Source organism: Oncorhynchus nerka, linkage group LG14 (assembly GCF_034236695.1).
Source record: "Oncorhynchus nerka isolate Pitt River linkage group LG14, Oner_Uvic_2.0, whole genome shotgun sequence".
NCBI classification, from domain to species: Eukaryota; Metazoa; Chordata; class Actinopteri; order Salmoniformes; family Salmonidae; genus Oncorhynchus; species Oncorhynchus nerka.
The window spans coordinates 68,989,360-69,008,281 of NC_088409.1; the positions used below are offsets into that span (position 1 = coordinate 68,989,360).

Consider the following 18,922-nt stretch of genomic DNA (forward strand, 5'->3'; position numbering starts at 1 on the left):
ACTAAAAGAACTCAAACTATTGCCACAATTATGGAATGCTTGCATATCACACTTTTCTCCACAAATGAAGAGACGTTAGCGCCTTCTGTTAGTGTGCTGAATGCACTGCAAATTCAATCATTCTCAATCCATCGTTAGCGCATGGAACATTTACATCTTTGTACTCCCCTTCTCCAGCCTAAATGAAACGTCTGCACCTTCTTTCTACCACAAACACGAAACATTCCTGAATCCATCATGACTAAACCTCACTTCATGGTTCATTAATAAGCCTATGGGCCCTGGTCTAAAGTGGTGCACTATATAGGGAATAGGGTGTCATTTGGGGGACACCCTTATAATTTTAATCCTGCTTCTCTCATGGTTTGGGTCATAACAGGCAGACAGATAAAACACATTCTCCCAGCAGCTAAGAGCAGGCAATAACAGCAGCCTTTTGTTGTCATGTTTAAAAGCCCCAAACGAATTGGTCAGACTCTGCAGATAAAGAGAGGGGGACTGTGGAGGGAGGGAAGGAGAGAGTACTGATGAGAAGCTTTAATCAGTTTCTCTGCAAACAGACAGCGGGCTGTAATCTCTAACCTCCATTTAAATGTTGTCTTTTATTTCTCAGAGTGTTTCTGTTAACTAATGAATCCCCTCAAACATTCGCTACCGCAGATAAGGTGTCACGCTGGTCTGTGGTGCCTGCCGGTGACGGAAGGGGGTTTGGAAGGGAGAGGCTCTTCGAACAATTTGTGTCTTTGTTTAATGGATCTTATGAACACAGCACCAAATACAGTATGTCCACAAAGTGGACTTAAATTCTGTGAAACATAAAGCCCCAAATCAAATCAGAGTGGACAGATCAGGACCTCCCCACCACACTATAAAAAGTTCCACAGCGTTGCGTGTTGTTGTGTGTGTGTGGGAGAGCCTGAGGTGCCTGGACTGTGTGGGATGGGGGGTTTGGAGCGGGGTCTGAAGTCTCCACTGAGACCTTGAGCACGGTTGGTCTCTGGCCTAGCCAGCCCGCTCTCTTTTCCCCTCTCTCTTTTCCTCTCCATCTCTATTTCTCTCTTTCTTTTGCGCTTCCTCTCTCTGATCTCCTTGAGGTTTTATAGCCCAGGTCTGAGGCCCTGACTTCCCAAGACGGTGCAGATGCTTTTTACTACCTAGTATGGAAACACCATAAAAATAGCTGCAGTGGGCAGGCAGGCGAACAGGCAGACAGGCAGGCAGGCAGGCAGGCGAGCAGGCAGGCGTGCAGGCGGACAGGCAGGCGAGCAGGCGGCTAGGCAGGCAGACAGGCAGAAGAGCAGGCAGACAGGCAGGCAGACGAGCAGGCAGACAAGCAGGCAGACGAGCAGGCAGACAAGCAGGCAGACGAGCAGGCAGACAAGCAGGCAGACGAGCAGGCAGACAAGCAGGCAGACAAGCAGGCAGACAAGCAGGCAGACAGCAGGCAGACGAGCAGGCAGACAGGCAGGCAGACGAGCAGACAGACAGGCAGGCAGACGAGCAGACAGACAGGCAGCGGTGGTTTTCCAGCGTCTTGGACAAACAGTAGGAGAGTGTCAGCGAGGTCGACGTCCGACTGGCCATACAGATGACTGCACTAAAGGGAGGTCGACGTCCAACAGGCCATACAGATGACTGCACTAAAGGGAGGTCGACGTCCGACTGGCCATACAGATGACTGCACTAAAGGGAGGTCGACGTCCGACTGGCCATACAGATGACTGCACTAAAGGGAGGTCGACGTCCGACTGGCCATACAGATGACTGCACTAAAGGGAGGTCGACGTCCGACTGGCCATACAGATGACTGCACTAAAGGGAGGTCGACGTCCGACTGGCCATACAGATGACTGCACTAAAGGGAGGTCGACGTCCGACTGGCCATACAGATGACTGCACTAAAGGGAGGTCCGACTGGCCATACGATGACCGACTGGCCATACAGATACAGATGACTGCACTAAAGGGAGGTCGACGTCCGACTGGCCATACAGATGACTGCACTAAAGGGAGGTCGACGTCCGACTGGCCATACAGATGACTGCACTAAAGGGAGGTCGACGTCCGACTGGCCATGCAGATGACCGCACTAAAGGGAGGTCGACGTCCGACTGGCCATACAGATGACCGCACTAAAGGGAGGTCGACGTCCGACTGGCCATACAGATGGCGTCCGACTGGCCATACAGCACTAAAGGGAGGTCGACGTCCGACTGGCCATACAGATGACCGCACTAAAGGGAGGTCGACGTCCGACTGGCCATACAGATGACCGCACTAAAGGGAGGTCGACGTCCGACTGGCCATACAGATGACCGCACTAAAGGGAGGTCGACGTCCGACTGGCCATACAAATGACCGCACTAAAGGGAGGTCGACGTCCAACTGGCCATACAGATGACTGCACTAAAGGGAGGTCGACGTCCGACTGGCCATACAGATGACTGCACTAAAGGGAGGTCGACGTCCGACTGGCCATACAGATGACTGCACTAAAGGGAGGTCGACGTCCGACTGGCCATACAGATGACTGCACTAAAGGGAGGCCGAGGATAGGACTGTTGGCTCTGCAAATTTATCAAGCACTTAAGACACTACACTGTACAATGTACTACACACTGTACACACACACTACAAACTGTACACACACACACACTAAACACTGTACACACACCATATACAGACACACACTGTACGCAAAAGCAAAGGACAATTAACTGTTACAGCTATGTATCCAATTTGTGTAGCCTTTCATTACAGGACTGTAGACGACCTCTTCAAAACAAAACTGGCCCAGGAAGGCGTATGCAGCTACATTCTTCTTTTAAAAGCACAATAGGCTGGCTGCAGTTGGACAGACAGTAGACAGTCACAGTGGGAACATACAAAATCATTACCCTGGGAGATTTTAACAGCTCAAAACAGAGGGAGGGATATAAAAGAGACAGAGGGAGCGATAAAGAGAAAGTGAGAGAGACAGAGAGAAAGGAAGAGAATTACATTGATTATAACAGAGCTCGCTGGGGATAAATCTATAGATCATCAGCTTTACATAATGCCATTACGACATAGAGCTCATGTAGCCAGGAGGACAGTGGCGCTATACTGAAGCCATGACTCCCTGGGCGTGGCATGGGTGGCATGGGTAGGTGCGTGTGTGTCAGAGAAGGAAAGGGCACCAGCGACTGGCTGACCCCCTCTGGGTTTAATCTTCTGTGATCGGTCCATGGTGGACGGACAGACCTACTACTGGGTAAAACACACACACTCAAACACAGCTGCACATCTTGCTAAAAGAGAGTGGTCAAAAAGGCGACAAAATAAAAAGCACCACTTCCCATAACGTGAAGATACAGCCACGAGGGGAGTGCTAATTGCTAGCTGTGTATAGACAACTCGTTGCAGGCTAAATGAGTGGGCTGGGGGTGTGGAGGCAGTCTCTGTGGGGTGTTTCCATCGTGTTCAGCATATGTGGTGTGGGTTAGCTGGGTGTTGGGGTGAAGGCCTGACTCTCTCTCACACATCAATGAGGTGTAAGGAGTTATGACACCACAGTGACTGTTCTTCATCATGACACACAGCTGCTTGGCACTTTCCATGTTTCTATTATCTATTCACTAGGCTATTCATTATGATGTGTTACTAAATATGGGCTGGGCTTTACTGGGCTACGCAGTGTGGCTGGAGATGAGTTCTAGCCTCATTTACCAAGGCTTAGTAGATATTTAAGAGGTGTGAGGTTAGTTAGGTGAGCCAATAAAGCTTGTAGAATAGTAACATTGTGTTTTTATTGAACAAGACATGTGTGTGTGTCCCTTTAAGAGTTGTTGGGAAGTTGAGCTCCTGTAAATGAGCGAGCAACGCTGAACTAATCTTCCATGGAGGAACAGATTCCAAGATTCTTATCAGTGGCGTAATTGAGAGGAATTACAGACCGCGAGAGAAAGGGAGGGAGAGTGTCTCATGTCCCACCACCTAATCATACACTGCACACAACCTTACTGACGCCATCACACTTTAATCAAACCACCCTCCACACACACTGTTTCACAGGCCCTATCGTTAAAACAGTCATGTCATTTTAACCTTGGGGATCTTGGCTAATAATCAAGTCAAGATGATGTGAAGTGCGAGGGGTGAGGTGAAGGAGAGACGGGCTGTAGTGAAAGGGTGAAGGAGAGACGGGCTGTAGTGAAAGGGTGAAGGAGAACCGGGCTGTAGTGAAAGGGTGAAGGAGAGACGGGCTGTAGTGAAAGGGTGAAGGAGAGACGGGCTGTAGTGAAAGGGTGAAGGAGAAACGGGCTGTAGTGAAAGGGTGAAGGAGAACCGGGCTGTAGTGAAAGGGTGAAGGAGAGACGGGCTGTACTGAAAGGGTGAAGGATAGACGGGCTGTAGTGAAAGGGTGAAGGAGAGACGGGCTGTAGTGAAAGGGTGAAGGAGAACCGGGCTGTAGTGAAAGGGTGAAGGAGAGACGGGCTGTAGTGAAAGGGTGAAGGAGAGACGGGCTGTAGTGAAAGGGTGAAGGAGAGACGGGCTGTAGTGAAAGGGTGAAGGAGAGACGGGCTGTAGTGAAAGGGTGAAGGAGAGACGGGCTGTAGTGAAAGGGTGAAGGAGAGACGGGCTGTAGTGAAAGGGTGAAGGAGAACCGGGCTGTAGTGAAAGGGTGAAGGAGAACCGGGCTGTAGTGAAAGGGTGAAGGAGAACCGGGCTGTAGTGAAAGGGTGAAGGAGAGACGGGCTGTAGTGAAAGGGTGAAGGAGAGACGGGCTGTAGTGAAAGGGTGAAGGAGAGAAGGGCTGTAGTGAAAGGGTGAAGGAGAACCGGGCTGTAGTGAAAGGGTGAAGGAGAGACGGGCTGTAGTGAAAGGGTGAAGGAGAGACGGGCTGTAGTGAAAGGGTGAAGGAGAGACGGGCTGTAGTGAAAGGGTGAAGGAGAGACGGGCTGTAATGAAAGGGTGAAGGAGAGACGGGCTGTAGTGAAAGGGTGAAGGAGAGACGGGCTGTAGTGAAAGGGTGAAGGAGAGACGGGCTGTAGTGAAAGGGTGAAGGAGAGACGGGCTGTAGTGAAAGGGTGAAGGAGAACCGGGCTGTAGTGAAAGGGTGAAGGAGAGACGGGCTGTAGTGAAAGGGTGAAGGAGAAACGGGCTGTAGTGAAAGGGTGAAGGAGAGGAGGGAAGTGAATAAACCAGCTCACAGCTGGTAAAGGGGGTATATGTGTAGCTTCACAGCGGCCTTCAACAGAGCAGCATCCTAACCTCTAATTACACCACTAGGAATAGAACCTCTGAACGCCACACAGCCAGGACAGGGTGCCAGACCAGTCACCCCATAACCACTCTGCTGTCTCTGTAGTTACTCCAACATACACAAGCAGTTCTATGGGGTTTGTTGCGTCATGCTTCTTGGGTTGGACTTGTTGGGCTTTTCAGGACCAGTCACTGAGCTGTCGAGTCATAGCATTGTTTCATACTGGCTCTGGTGGTTTTTGGGGTTAACTTGACCACTGGGACTGAAGGACCTACGGTAGAGTGAGAGGTTTTTCTTTGTTTTCTTCTCTTGCTCTCTCTGTGCAGTTAATTCAGAGCAAGCCGAGACTGGGTGACCAAGGGGCTCCCCTCGCTCTCTGATACTCTAAAGCAGGCGGATTTAGAGACCAACGTGGCAGTTGTTTTGATCATGAGGCTTAATGATGAAAGGCTCCTAAATTACAGCGTGGAGGACTACGCTGCTGCTCACACACACACACACACATACTTTCACCCTGACCTCGTTAAGGTGGAAAAAAAGAGAAAGAAATGTGGCTTTTGGGGGTACTTTTACTTTTTGGGGTACCCCAACAACATCATATTTCAAAACACTTAAGGTTCATCAGGTTTGGGCTGGCATAAATGAGGTGGTAACGCACCCATGTGGCGGGAGGGGGGGGGGGGGGTTGTGTGTGTAATGGACACTTAGGACGTAGCCACTGTGTATATTCAGGGTGTTGCTATTGACAGTACTTTTTCTTCTATGGTATGGTCGTAAAGATGAAAGTGGTCACGGTTGCCGGCCTGTTGCTGAGCGGTTGGCCAGAACGGTGGGACCCCTGCTTTTATCTCCTGATCAATCCAGCTCCACACACACACTTATAGGCCAAAGGTCGCTGAGTCAACTTTAGGTTGTCAAGGTAAACCAAGGGCGCCTCCTACAGATTGGACAGGTCATTCAGGCCAGGGCAAGAGGACATGACGAGAGGTATGAGTTGTTCTGTAATGGCCAAACAGCAGCTCTGCTAAACCTCCAAGTAGCAATCCTAAATTAAATGTGGTATTTACCTGCTTGGAGAGCACGCTATGTATGTGTGGGTGATTACTGTGTGTGCCATGTCAGAGTGATTGTGCGCAGTGTGTGTGACGCGAGCGGATGTGAAGATGTAATACATCAGTGTGTGTGTGTTGGGGATTTATTGTCACACGCATTGTCAATGTGTGCAAGGTTTAGTCTGTGTGTTTGTAAGTCATTGATTGAGGGTGTGTATGTGTATAAAGGTGGTAAATGTGTGTTACTAAAAATAGTGTGTGTGTGTGTGTTATAAATGTAAGCCTTTTCCCTGGGGGGTGCAGTCTAGTCAGGTCTGAAGCAGAGGCCAGAGGCATGTGAAGGATTCCTACGAGAGACTGGAGGTCACAGTAAGCACCATCACTCAGCAGCTACTTTATTAGCTGCTCCTCCACACAGACCATGTGGTGCCTTTATTTCCGGGGAGAACAATCCATAAAGGTGGGAAGACGCCAGAGCAAAATCATTTGGTGTAGATTGAGGTAAGGAAGTATCCGCGGCACTCTGGGTAAAACTGGAACACACACACACATACTGCATCCAGTATGAAGGAAGTTCTGAGGTAGTTTTGTGAGCCAATGCTAACTAGCGTTAGCGCAACGGCTGGAAGTCTATGGTACTGTATGTACTAGCATGCTAGCAGTTACCATAGTCATCCAGCCATTGTACTAATGCAAGTTAGCAATAGAGGAGAGCAACATAACCTCTTCTGTTGTGAGGAGAGTAGCATAATTCAACACCTCACACACCTGGTGTCGGACCAATATTAAGGCCTGACTGTGAGTGAGTGTGGCCACAGAAACACAAATCGAGTGCCCCGGTGTGTGTGTCTTCACATATCAATGCATGGTTGTTGTCACTCTCCCACAGTGGGATGAAGGGCCATTGTCACTGCAGGGCCTACTTGATGGAGCCACTTCCATTGTGTGTTGACTGCAGGTGAGAGGATGCACCTTCAGGCACCGGCCCCACTGACTACCATTGTTCTAACACAGATGCATACATCCCCACTTCATAGGCCCTATCCACCGCACTCCTACAGAAGAGGTTAAGAGGGGGGGGCCCTGGAGTCCTACAGAAGAGGTTAAGAGGGGGACACCCTGGAGTCCTACAGAAGAGGTTAAGAGGGGGGGACACCCTGGAGTCCTACAGAAGAGGTTAAGAGGGGGACACCCTGGAGTCCTACAGAAGAGGTTAAGAGGGGGGACACCCTGGACTACAGAAGAGGTTAAGAGGGGGGCCCTGGAGTCCTACAGAAGAGGTTAAGAGGGGGGCCCTGGAGTCCTACAGAAGAGGTTAAGAGGGGGGGGCCCTGGAGTCCTACAGAAGAGGTTAAGAGGGGGGGACACCCTGGAGTCCTACAGAAGAGGTAAGAGACGGGGAAGAGTCCTACAGGGGGACACCCTGGAGTCCTACAGAAGAGGTTAAGAGACGGGGACACCCTGGAGTCCAACAGAAGAGGTTAAGAGGGGGGGACCCTGGAGTCCAACAGAAGAGGTTAAGGGGGGGGGGTTACAGAGGGGGGCACCCTGGAGTCCAACAGAAGAGGTTAAGAGGGGGACACCCTGGAGTCCAACAGAAGAGGTTAAGAGGGGGGGGGACTCTGGAGTCCTACAGAAGAGGTTAAGGGGGACACACACCCTGGAGTCCTACAGAAGAGGTTAAGAGGGGGACACCCTGGAGTCCTACAGAAGAGGTTAAGAGGGGGACACCCTGGAGTCCTACAGAAGAGGTTAAGAGGGGGACACCCTGGAGTCCTACAGAATAGGTTAAGAGGGGGGGGGGCACCCTGGAGTCCTACAGAATAGGTTAAGGGGGGGGGGGGTACACCCTGGAGTCCTACAGAAGAGGTTAAGACGGGGACAGGGAGGTTGTGTTCCCTTCACGTGGGTTCACACTAACATAAAAATTGTTCCTCCCTCAACTGACTTTCTTCACTACGGATGGATTGCCAAAATGTGCCTTCGAATTCCGCCTTTTCGGATTAGCATTCTTTACATCCAAAATAAATACTTTTGGTGTGTATGCCTGTGTGTGTGTTGCAGTGAGCTGTCTCCTTACCGCTGGGGTTGAATGCCATGCAGGATATGGGTTTGTCATGGGCTGGGAAGTGGGCCACCACTCCCTCTCCATCTGAGTCCTCACTCACCAGGACCTGGAACGAACGAACACACACAGAGAGAGACATTCACCACAGAATCTACACAGAGATGGACTTTCCAACTTCTAACACATGGACTTCTTGTAGCTTCTTGCTGTAAGTAAAATAATGGAGAATTAATATGTTACAATCCCACTGGTAAAGAGCATTGCCACCTTGTGGATGTAATTAGCAATCATCAAAATTAACACCAGAGAGAGGATTGTTCACAATCTCTCGTCTCGGTCTCTCTTTCTACAATGTCACCGCAGCACTGTACCCGCCATCTGTCTTCATGTGCTGCATGACAACTAAGACTGGAATGACAAAAGACTGATCTCAGACCAGTAGCTAACCTCAAAGTCCTCCGACTGTTCAAAAGAAATACAGTGCTGCTGAGTATGATTCTGTTCTCAGACCAGGGGCTCTGTGTGTGTGTGTAAACGTCTCTGGTCTTGAACAGATTATAACTAAGCCCAGACATGAGTCCAGGGAAGGAGTAAGAGAGACAGAGAGGAGTGAGGGAGAGAGAGGTCGGTCTCATAGTGATAAATCTGGTCTAGTGTTGCATTGGTTTTAATAGGAGTCAGTCCAAACACAAAACAACCTCCAAGATCAACTGAGCCTTTTTTTCCAGACTGGACTGGAGGGAGAGAGAGGAGAAAAATGAAAAGAACAAGGAAAAGGGGTGACATAAACCAGACCCATTTTATTACGTCGGAGGCACACAATGTTGTTCTGTGAGGGAATCCTGCCGAAGCCCTTTGAAACTGAGAATTAGTGTCGGGGCTACCTCTGGAGAGTAAACCTATTATACAGGAGGAGTGAGTGAGTGAGTGAGTGAGTGAGTTAAAGAGGGGTCACCACTTCCAACAAAGGGGTCAACAAACTAGGTGAGTGATGTGGCAAGAAAACAATGCCATTACCTGAAGTCACAACAATTCTCCCTCCCTCCCATCCCATCCCTCCTCTCCTCTCTCACTCCTCTAACTGTGTTTATGTGTAGTGTAGGGTTACTGTATAATGGCCGGGGACACAGTGCAGACCTGCTTCTGCGGGCTTTATCCCCGGTCTGGAGGAGCCCTCAGGAAACTGAGGTACATGAACACACACACAAACACATCCAGGCACACAGACACACACAGCACTGGCATACAGCGTACTGCAATAAAGGCACAGTACGGATTTATAGTAGCCGTATGCCCTCATACAGAGCGACTATAGCCAAATATCGTGTGAGCATTACACAGGCACCCTTTCATTTGCACTAAGGGAGCTAGGAAGAGAGGAGCGTGGCAGACAGAGGACGGATACAGGCATCTTGTGAGGTTACTGCTGATGATGAGCAGTGCATTCATTTAGTCTCCACACTGCTTAAAAAAGCTGGCGCTGTGGCAAAGGCCGAGCTGTGAAAATATGTGAGCAAGCAAAATAAATCCCACCTTAGGCCCCGAGGTACTGTCAGGTGCGTGTGTGGGGTGGGCTCCTGTGTTTGCTCTAGCAGAGGATAAAAAAGGTTTAACCTGGGAGGTTTCTCACCGCACCACAAAACCCAAAGGTGTATTTACGGAGGTCAGAAAGGACAAGAAAAAGGAGGGAGGGAAGAGAGGATGGGAAGAGAGGAGAGAGAATCTGTTCTGATTGAGCCTGAGGGTGTAAAAGGGCCTTGTATGTGAGACGTGTTAATATGTAGGGCTGTGGCCCAGTAAATGTGACACTCTGTTAAAGACACTGTACAAGGAAATGGACACCTGGGAATGTTTTCTGGTTTCCCACAACGCACCAGTAAAAAACACTTCTCACTCTGATGAGAGAATGTCTAGAGACAGAGTTCAGTTTGGGGCAAACTAAGAACAGCTGTGCTAAGACAATATGTGGATTTATGTAACTTAAAGAGAAAGAATTAATGTGGTTCATTTCATTTCTATGACCTGGCCTTCACCTGGGACATGTGCCAAAAGCAGGAAGAGACTCATTACCATGATGTATCTAGCAGCCAGTGGCAGAGATAGGTTGGGCCCGTTTATAAGGTAGTGATGACATCGTCATCGGGTGAGAATTATTGTTCAAACAAAAACCCCTGTAGGATTATTACGTACACAAAGACCAACCAATACCTACCCTGTATGTTTTGCTTCGTACAATTCTTCAACATTACTTCAGAAAGCGATAACACTTTTGGGGAGCCATGGTCCATAACCCAAAGACACACAGTAGTACTTCTACCTCTCCCACAAGATCGTTCTAACTTCACATCGTGTCGCATTCCTTCGTCCAGTCCTATTTCTGGTTGCAGAACGTGTATATTTTCTGACAGTTACTTCAGAAGGGGATGGAACACTGTTGGAGAGCCAGGGTCTATGACTTCGTGATCACACATACCTGTCCCTCTCCGACGTTGTGCGTGTCAATGACGGTGATTACTCCGGGGGCATGGGGGCTTCGGCGGGTGGTGCTGGGGGGTAGCACCCTCCTCGTCGAGGGCACCAGTGGGTAGAGTACCAGCTAGCTGGGTCACCACCTTCCCCACCATGGTGAGACCAGTCTTTAGGGTCTAACCAGAACGACAGGGGGAAGGGGGAGGGAGAGAAACGCATATAAAGAGGGGGGATGAGGAGAGAGAGGGAGGAGGTGGAGAATAGCAGGAAACAAACATCAGATTGGGCTCGTCGTCATAAAACAACTAGAGACACTTCCAATAAAGAAGACACCAGTAAGTCTGTGTTTGACTATGGGGAGCTGGGAGAGGAGTGTTGGTCAATATAGAATGACTGTGTCTATGCATGACTATGAGTGAGAGAGAGACGGCTATTTGCTCAACGCTAACAGCTGCTGATGATGATGATGATGTGGAGTGCTGAAACAGCAGGAGCAGAGTGTCTGCCACCAGTCTCTCCTCCCCAGTCTCCCCCTCAGCCCTACACAGATCAATGGCTCCTGTTTGGACTAGCACTAAAACCTCACACTGCAGTGATTAGAAAACACATTAGTGTTGATCAATTAGGAGTCAAACGCCCCGTTTCATTATTGATGCGGCTCTGAGCAATTTACACACACCAGTCTGTTAGTGGGCTAGGTGGGGTCGCCAAGTGTGTGAGTGTGTGTGTGATGCATAGACCCAAACAATGCGAGGCGCCACGCGGTATTGACAGCGCTGCCTGGCCTGCATGCCCGATTAGGTTCTCCGGGGCCCCTTTGTGCTGACACACACACACAGTACACTGACTCCATTAGCTCAGGACAGTGTAGGAGGGAGACTCCACTTCAGCAGCCCTATCCATTTCTCTGAGCCTGGCCCTGGCCACAGAGGTGTGTTTGAGTCAGACACCCTGGCGAGGAGCTGCCACACTGATTAAGAGCATCACACAGTCAGACAACGAGCAGGTTTGCTTTATGTTTATATTCCAGTGATTAGTATGAGGAATTATAATAATACAGCTGGAATTATGCGCTGTTATAAAATGTTATTTCCTATAAAAGGCTAGGAAATACTCCCCTTAGTGCTCCCTCTTACACCCCCTCTCGCCTTCCAAGTCTCTGGACAGAAGCACTTAGTCTGTGTCGCGTTGTAGACCGGAGGAGGGGAGGGCGGGGGTGAAAATATTGAGATTATAATATATAGTTCTCAACGGCGGCCGCAGACAATCCGTCTGCATATCGGGATGCCCTTAACCTCGTTTCCCCCTCCCTCCGCTAGCCAGGCTAACACTTTAGCGCTGCCGCCACTGCTCTTTTTGATGTATACCGCCATTAGCAGCTAATGGGACTTCATCACGCTAGCCATTAGCGCTCATTAAGGAGAGAGGGAGGGAGAGAGAGGGGTAGACCATGGGAATAACTCTGACCCGAGGGGTCTTCATAAATCAATTAGGGTTCCCCTTTGGGGGCCTGGCTAAGACCGGAGACTGGAACCTTATGAGGAGAGTGCTGCGCTAGGCTAGTAGCGCAGGTTAGCTCAGCCGCTACATCAACAGAGCGGAGGGGTATAAATTCAGCTTGGTATCAAAGGGCTTAGCAGTTAGGGCAGTGTAGCCTGGCGGTGCTCTCCAGCTGAGAGGACTATTACAGGGGCTGTGTCCCATATTGCAGTACAGTACACAGTACAGGATGGAACCCCCTACAGACACACACAGGGACGATAGAAATTAGTTAAGATGCTCAGACTCTCAAGGCCTGTGTCTGGGTTATGATGTATAGTCTCATAACAGTGTCACAGGGGAAAGCCAAGGTGGATCCTATATCACTTCTCAGAAATGTACAGATAATTTTATTCCAACCACTGGGGTGGAGGGAGGTGTGAGTGTTTGTGTTTCACTTACTTTAGCAGCGCTGATGACTGTAGCTGTGTAAGACTGGGCATTGTCCCCGCAGGCACCGCCTCGAGACTGGTGACACCGGATCAACTGGGGGGGAGACAGAGAGGAAAACAGATAAGAAATAGATGATTATCCTCCTCCTGCAGCTGAGGCCAACCAGGAACAGAATATGAGGGTCAGCACAATAAAAACCTCTCCTATCCCACTGTCTATTTCCTGGGATCCATCCATCCCAGACCTACTCTATTCTTAAGGAACAGAGAAGCTTATAGTAGTCAGTGACCCATCTGTCAATTACTTGAGTGGCCGAGCGTAATCAGACAACTACCAGACACAATTATCCATTAAATGTATTGCAAGAGTGCGTAGAGTGGACTTGCTTTTGGAAAATACAAAAATCCTATTAAATGGACATAAAAAAACCTACATCTGTTGGTTATCATTTCTAGTGGTCTCTTCTTGGAATGAGTTGAACTGAGAGATTAAAGAGCTAAAGTAAAAAAATGAATTTGAGGATTGTAAATATGGTGTTGTGATAAGTACATCCGTGATGGATGGGTGTGTGTATATTCAGTGTGTGTGTGTCCTACCTTGTTCTCAGCGTAGGCTAGCCAGCGTCCTCCCAGTGCTATGGGGTTTAGGTTGGGGCCCGGACAGGGAAAGCAGCCTGAAACAGGGAGGAAACGTACAGTTATTGAAGGTGCAACTCATACCCTTCAGCCGCAGGACAAACTGGATACACAACTGGGGCTGACAACACAGTCACACAAAAAACATTTCATATATACCAATCAAGGTGGAAAAATCAGACCTGCGTATCAACAACAAAAAAGCCTTTGGATTACCTAACTTCAACATGTTCCCTTTTATAAGTTGTGAAACAGTGAATGCTGCTGTGGATCGGTCTCTCTTAAAGCCTTAATGTGTTTGAGAGGGGAAAGTGGATCACTGTGTATGAGTGTGTGGGTGTGTGTGTCTGTGTGGGCTTGCTTGCTTTAGTAGTCCCCATAGGGATCAGTCTGTCTGCCAGTCAATCAGACAGGAGCCGTTCCCACTTTATAGGGTGCCACAGAACGCATGAGGTCATAGTGTGGCTCTAAGTAAAAAGAAACACACTCAAAACCTCAGCATAAATACAATGGATGTCAACACACACACAGAAGATGAGGACAAAAGGCCCATAAATTCACAAGCGGATCAGCTATCAGTATAAACAAGAACAAATGTGTCCACCCACTCACACAGATGTTGATGTAAACAGTCATGTCACACTAGACATGACGATGAGTAGTAATTAACTAAATACAGGCACGCACACACTGGAGTCAATGGCCACACAGCACCGGACCTGGGTTCAAAAACGTTATCTGTGCTTGATTAAGCTTGTCTGGCTTGATAGACCAACATATTAGTTCCAAAATGTCCTACCCTGCCCGTCGGGCACGCCAGCAGGCTAAAGCAAACGCTCAAGGTATTTGAAAGATTACAAATAGTATATATTTTTTTTTAAATAAACCCAGTTCTGCACAGCACATCCACCATCACACAGGATTCACCACTACTCACAAACATGTCTGTAAAAATGAGAGGGAGTCATGATGGATACGGACTTAAATGCACGCAGAGAGCAACTAGGACAAATACGCTTGTTTGCGCGCACGCACACACACACACACACCTCTATAAACGAACATAACAGTACAAATACACATCTCATATACAGACACGTACAAGCAAAAGCACAGACACCAATATGAGGTCATGTGAGTGCATGGAGGCAAAGGGAGAGGGGTTTGGCTGACATAATGTACTGCTCAGGGTGCAGATGAGATGGGGAGTCAGACAGTAATTTAGTGTTCAGAAGAGTCGAGGCTGGGAGGCGCGGGGTGAATAGGACTTGAGGTTAGCCACAATGCTACAGCCTTTTGTTGGCTCTCCAAGGCTGGGGGAGAACGACCCACTCAGCCCAGGCAGTGAGACAACATGTGTCTGACACATCCTGTGTGGAAAGAGGGGGAGGAGAGGAGAGAGGAAGAGAGAAAAAAGGAAGAGTAGAGGGGGAAGAGAGGACGAGACAAGAGATTGTAAAAGAGAAAAGACATAAAAGGGAGAGAGATGAGAGGAAGGGGGATTAGAGGAAAGGACATAGAGAGAGAATAGAGGGAGAGAAGGGGAGAGGGGAAAGGACATAGAGAGAGAATAGAGGGAGAGAAGGGGAGAGGGGAAAGGACATAGAGACAGAATAGAGGGAGAGAAGGGGAAAGGACATAGAGAGAGAATAGAGGGAGAGAAGGGGAAAGGACATAGAGAGAGAATAGAGGGAGAGGAGGGGAGAGGGGAAAAGGCTGAGGTGAACAGAGGAAAGAAAATGCAGAGGGCTGAAGAAAGAAAGATGAAAACATTTGAGGGAGAAAAAGGGGAAACACCAACCCAAACCTCACATCCCCACATACAGACCTACCTCATCCCCAGTCCACAACACTCTAAAGACAAGCAACAACTTAAAACAACCCACATTACAGGACGCCTGTGTTGCTGTTCTTCCTCCCCAAAGACATCTCCATTTTACAAGGATGAAGCATCATTCAGAGCGATTAACAGTGATTGACTATACTCATTGTCCTGTGGCCCTGCCAGCCAGACATAAGAGGGGAAAGGCAGGCAGAACAGACAACGTATTAAGAACATATTCTCCTAACAGCAGTTTGTTTACTGTCTGCAGATAGCAATGGCCTTGTTACAAAGAATGTTTCACGTCATCCTGCACTGTCCAGGGGTCATGTTCAGTTGGGCACAAATGAGCAAAACAACCCAATGAGCAGTCTTATTGTACTAGTACGATACCACCCAGTTTCACTCCTTTTCAAAATGTTTTATCTCCTTCAGTGCCTTCTGAACACAACCTAGGTAGGTAGTGTAGCTATATGATGTTGAGTTGTAAACTTGCTATAAACACACTCAGAGATGTTGATATGTGCTACGCTACCAGAGGGACTCCAGCATGCTCTACCATTAAGTTTCAGTTAAACAGTTTAGACCTGTTTCAAAGACTGGTTTGAAACGTTGTGCTGGTTTGTGAATGGTGAGGTAAACGCTGCCAGTACCTGTCTTCAGTTGGTTGTTTGGGCTGGGTGATACCAGCGTGACAGACCTGCTTGTCTTCTGGTGATGGGATGTTTGTGTGGAAATGCTGATGTGTTACGTGACTGGGCTGGATCTGTGTGTTGGTGCGACTGGCTATATAACTGTTAGTGGGTGGCTATATGGCTTCAGTGTTCTCACAGATGTACACAGACATCGACACAGGACAGAGCATCTGTTCCAAGATGATATGTCCATTGATTTGTGAGTACTAATAACTGTATCCACTGGTCTACTGTGTGTGTGTACACCATGTATGTGTGCGAGTGAGAGTGCATGCATGCGTGTGTGATCGTGGTGATAAGAATAGTGTGTGTATCGGCAGGATAGAACAGAATAGAACAGCGGCGTCTGGTAACAGAAGGCGTGGCGGACTATGTATTCTTGTAAATAACAGCTGGTGAACAACATCTAATGAAGTCTCAAGGTTTTGCTCGCCTGAGGTAGAGTATCGCATGATAAGCTGCAGACCACACTATCTACCTAAAGACTTTTCATCTGTATTAATCGTAGCTGTCTACATACCACCACAGACCGAGGTTGGCACGAAGACCGCGCTCAATGAGCTGTAAACCGCCATAAGCAAACAGGAAAACACTCATCCAGAGGCGGCGCTCCTAGTGGCCGGGGACTTTAATTCAGGGAAACTTAAATCCGTTTTACCAAATTTCTATCAGCATGTTAAATGTGCAACCAAATGGGGGGAAAAAATCATAATAAAAAACTCTGGACCACCTGTATCCACGCACAGAGACGAATACAAACCTCTCCCTCGTCCTCCATTTGGCAAATCTGGCCATAACTCTATCCTCCTGATTCCTGCTTACAAGCAAAAATTAAAGCAGGAAGCACCAGTGACTCGACCAATAAACAATTTTTCAGATGAAGCAGATGCTAAGCTAAAGGGCTGTTTTTCTAGCACAGACTGGAGTATGTTCCGGGATTCCTCCGATGGCATTGAGGAGTACATCACATCAGTCATTGGCTTCATCAATAAGTGCACTGATGATGTCATCCCCAAAGTGACTACGTACAGTTGAAGTCGGACGTTTACATACACCTTAGCCAAAAACATTTAAATTCAAATTTGGGGTTATGCTTTATGTACATTTTCTGTAAGATTGAGGTCAGGGCTTTGTGATGGCAACTCCAATACCTTGACTTTGTTGTCCTTCAGACATTTTGACACAACTTTGGAAGTATGCTTGGGGTCATTGTCCAGTTGGAAGACCCATTTGCGACCAAGCTTTAACTGACGACTTTAGATGTTGCTTCAATATATCCACATAATTTTTCTGCCTCATGATGCCATCTATTTTGTGAAGGTGCACCAAACCCTCCTGCAGCAAAGCACCTCCACAACATGATGCTGCCAGCCCCGTGATTCACGGTTGGGACGGTGTTCTTCGGCTTGCAAGCCTCCCCTTTTTCCTCCAAAAATAACGATGGTCATTATGGCCAAACAGTTATATTTTGTTTCATCAGACCAGAGGACATTTCTCCAAAAAGTATGATCTTTGTCCCCATGTGCAGTTGCAAACCATATTATTGCCTTTTAATGGCGTTTCTGGAGCAGTGGCTTCTTCCTTGCTGAGCGGCCTTTCAGGTTATGTCGACAGTTTTTTGTTAACTGCGGATGGTTTGGTCGACTGTGGATATAGACACTTTTGTACATGTTTCCTCCAGCATCTTAACAAGGTCCTTTGCTGTTGTTCTGGGATTGATTTGCACTTTTCGCACCAAAGTACGTTCATCTCTAGGAGACAAAACGCGTCTCCTTCCTGAGCGGTATGGCGGCTGCGTGGTCCAATGGTGTGTATACTTGCATACTATTGTTTGTACAGATGAATGTGGTACCTTCAGGCATTTGGAAATTGCTCCCAAGGATGAACCAGACTTGTGGAGGTCTACAATGTTTTTTCTGAGGTCCTGGCTGATTTCTTTTGATTTTCCCATGATGTCAAGCAAAGAGGCACTGCGTTTGAAGGTAGGCCTTGAAATACATCCACAGGTACACCTCCAATTGACTCAAATTATGTCAATTAGCCTATCAGAAGCTTCTAAAGCCATGACATCATGTTCTGGTATTTTCCAAGCTGTTTAAAAAAGGCGCAGTCATCTTAGTGCATGTAAACTTCTGACCCACTGGAATTGTGATACAGTGAATTATAAGAGATCTGTCTGTAAACAATGACTTGTGCCATGCACAAAGTAATGTCCTAACCGACTTGCCAAAACTATAGTTTGTTAACAAGAAATTGGTGGAGAGGTTGAAAAACAAGTTTTACTGACTCCAACCTAAGTGTATGTAAAATTCCGACTTCAACTGTACATACCCAGCCAGAAGCCATGGATGTCGCTTTCAAGGAGCTGGACTCTAACTCGGAAGCTTATAAGAAATCCCGCTATGCCCTCCGACAAACCATCAAACAGGCAAAGCATCAATACAGGACAAAGATCTAATTGTACTACTCCGGCTCAATTTGCATACCGCCCTAACAGATCCACAGATGATGCAATCTCTATTGCACTCCGCACTGCCCTTTCCTACCTGGACAAAAGGAACACTTATGTGAGAATGCTATTCATTGACTACAGTGCAGCGTTTAACACCATAGTGCCTCTAAACTCATCCATTTTTATTTTTTTATTTCACCTTTAATTAACCAGGTAGGCTGCGACCTGGTCAAGATAAAGCATTGTATAAACAAACGTACAGTCAATAACACAATCAAAAAATCTATGTACAGTGTGTGCAAATGTAGTAAGATTAGGGAGGTAAGGAAATAAATAGGCCATAGAGGCAAAATAATTACAAATGATCATTAACACTGGAGTGATAGATGTGCAAGTAGAGATACTGGGGTGCAAAAGAGCAAAAATAAATAAATAACATGAGGATGAGATAGTTGGGTGTGCTATTTACAAATGGGCTGTGTACAGTAAGCTGCTCTGACAGCTGATGCTTAAAGTTAGAGAGGGAGATATAGGTCTCCAGCTTCAGTGATT

The 18,922-nt window shown here is 47.8% G+C and overlaps 1 protein-coding gene across 1 annotated transcript in view; it reads right to left on the reverse strand.

Annotated features, from left to right (window-relative positions):
* The window catches only part of LOC115141758 (BCAS3 microtubule associated cell migration factor-like), a 355,332-nt gene that overhangs the window by 289,376 nt on the left and 47,034 nt on the right, over positions 1-18,922 (reverse strand). Inside the window, 5 exon segments of the mRNA XM_065000321.1 lie at positions 8,378-8,471; positions 10,839-10,919; positions 10,921-11,010; positions 12,776-12,859; positions 13,363-13,439. Coding sequence (XP_064856393.1) covers positions 8,378-8,471; positions 10,839-10,919; positions 10,921-11,010; positions 12,776-12,859; positions 13,363-13,439 — 426 coding nt within the window.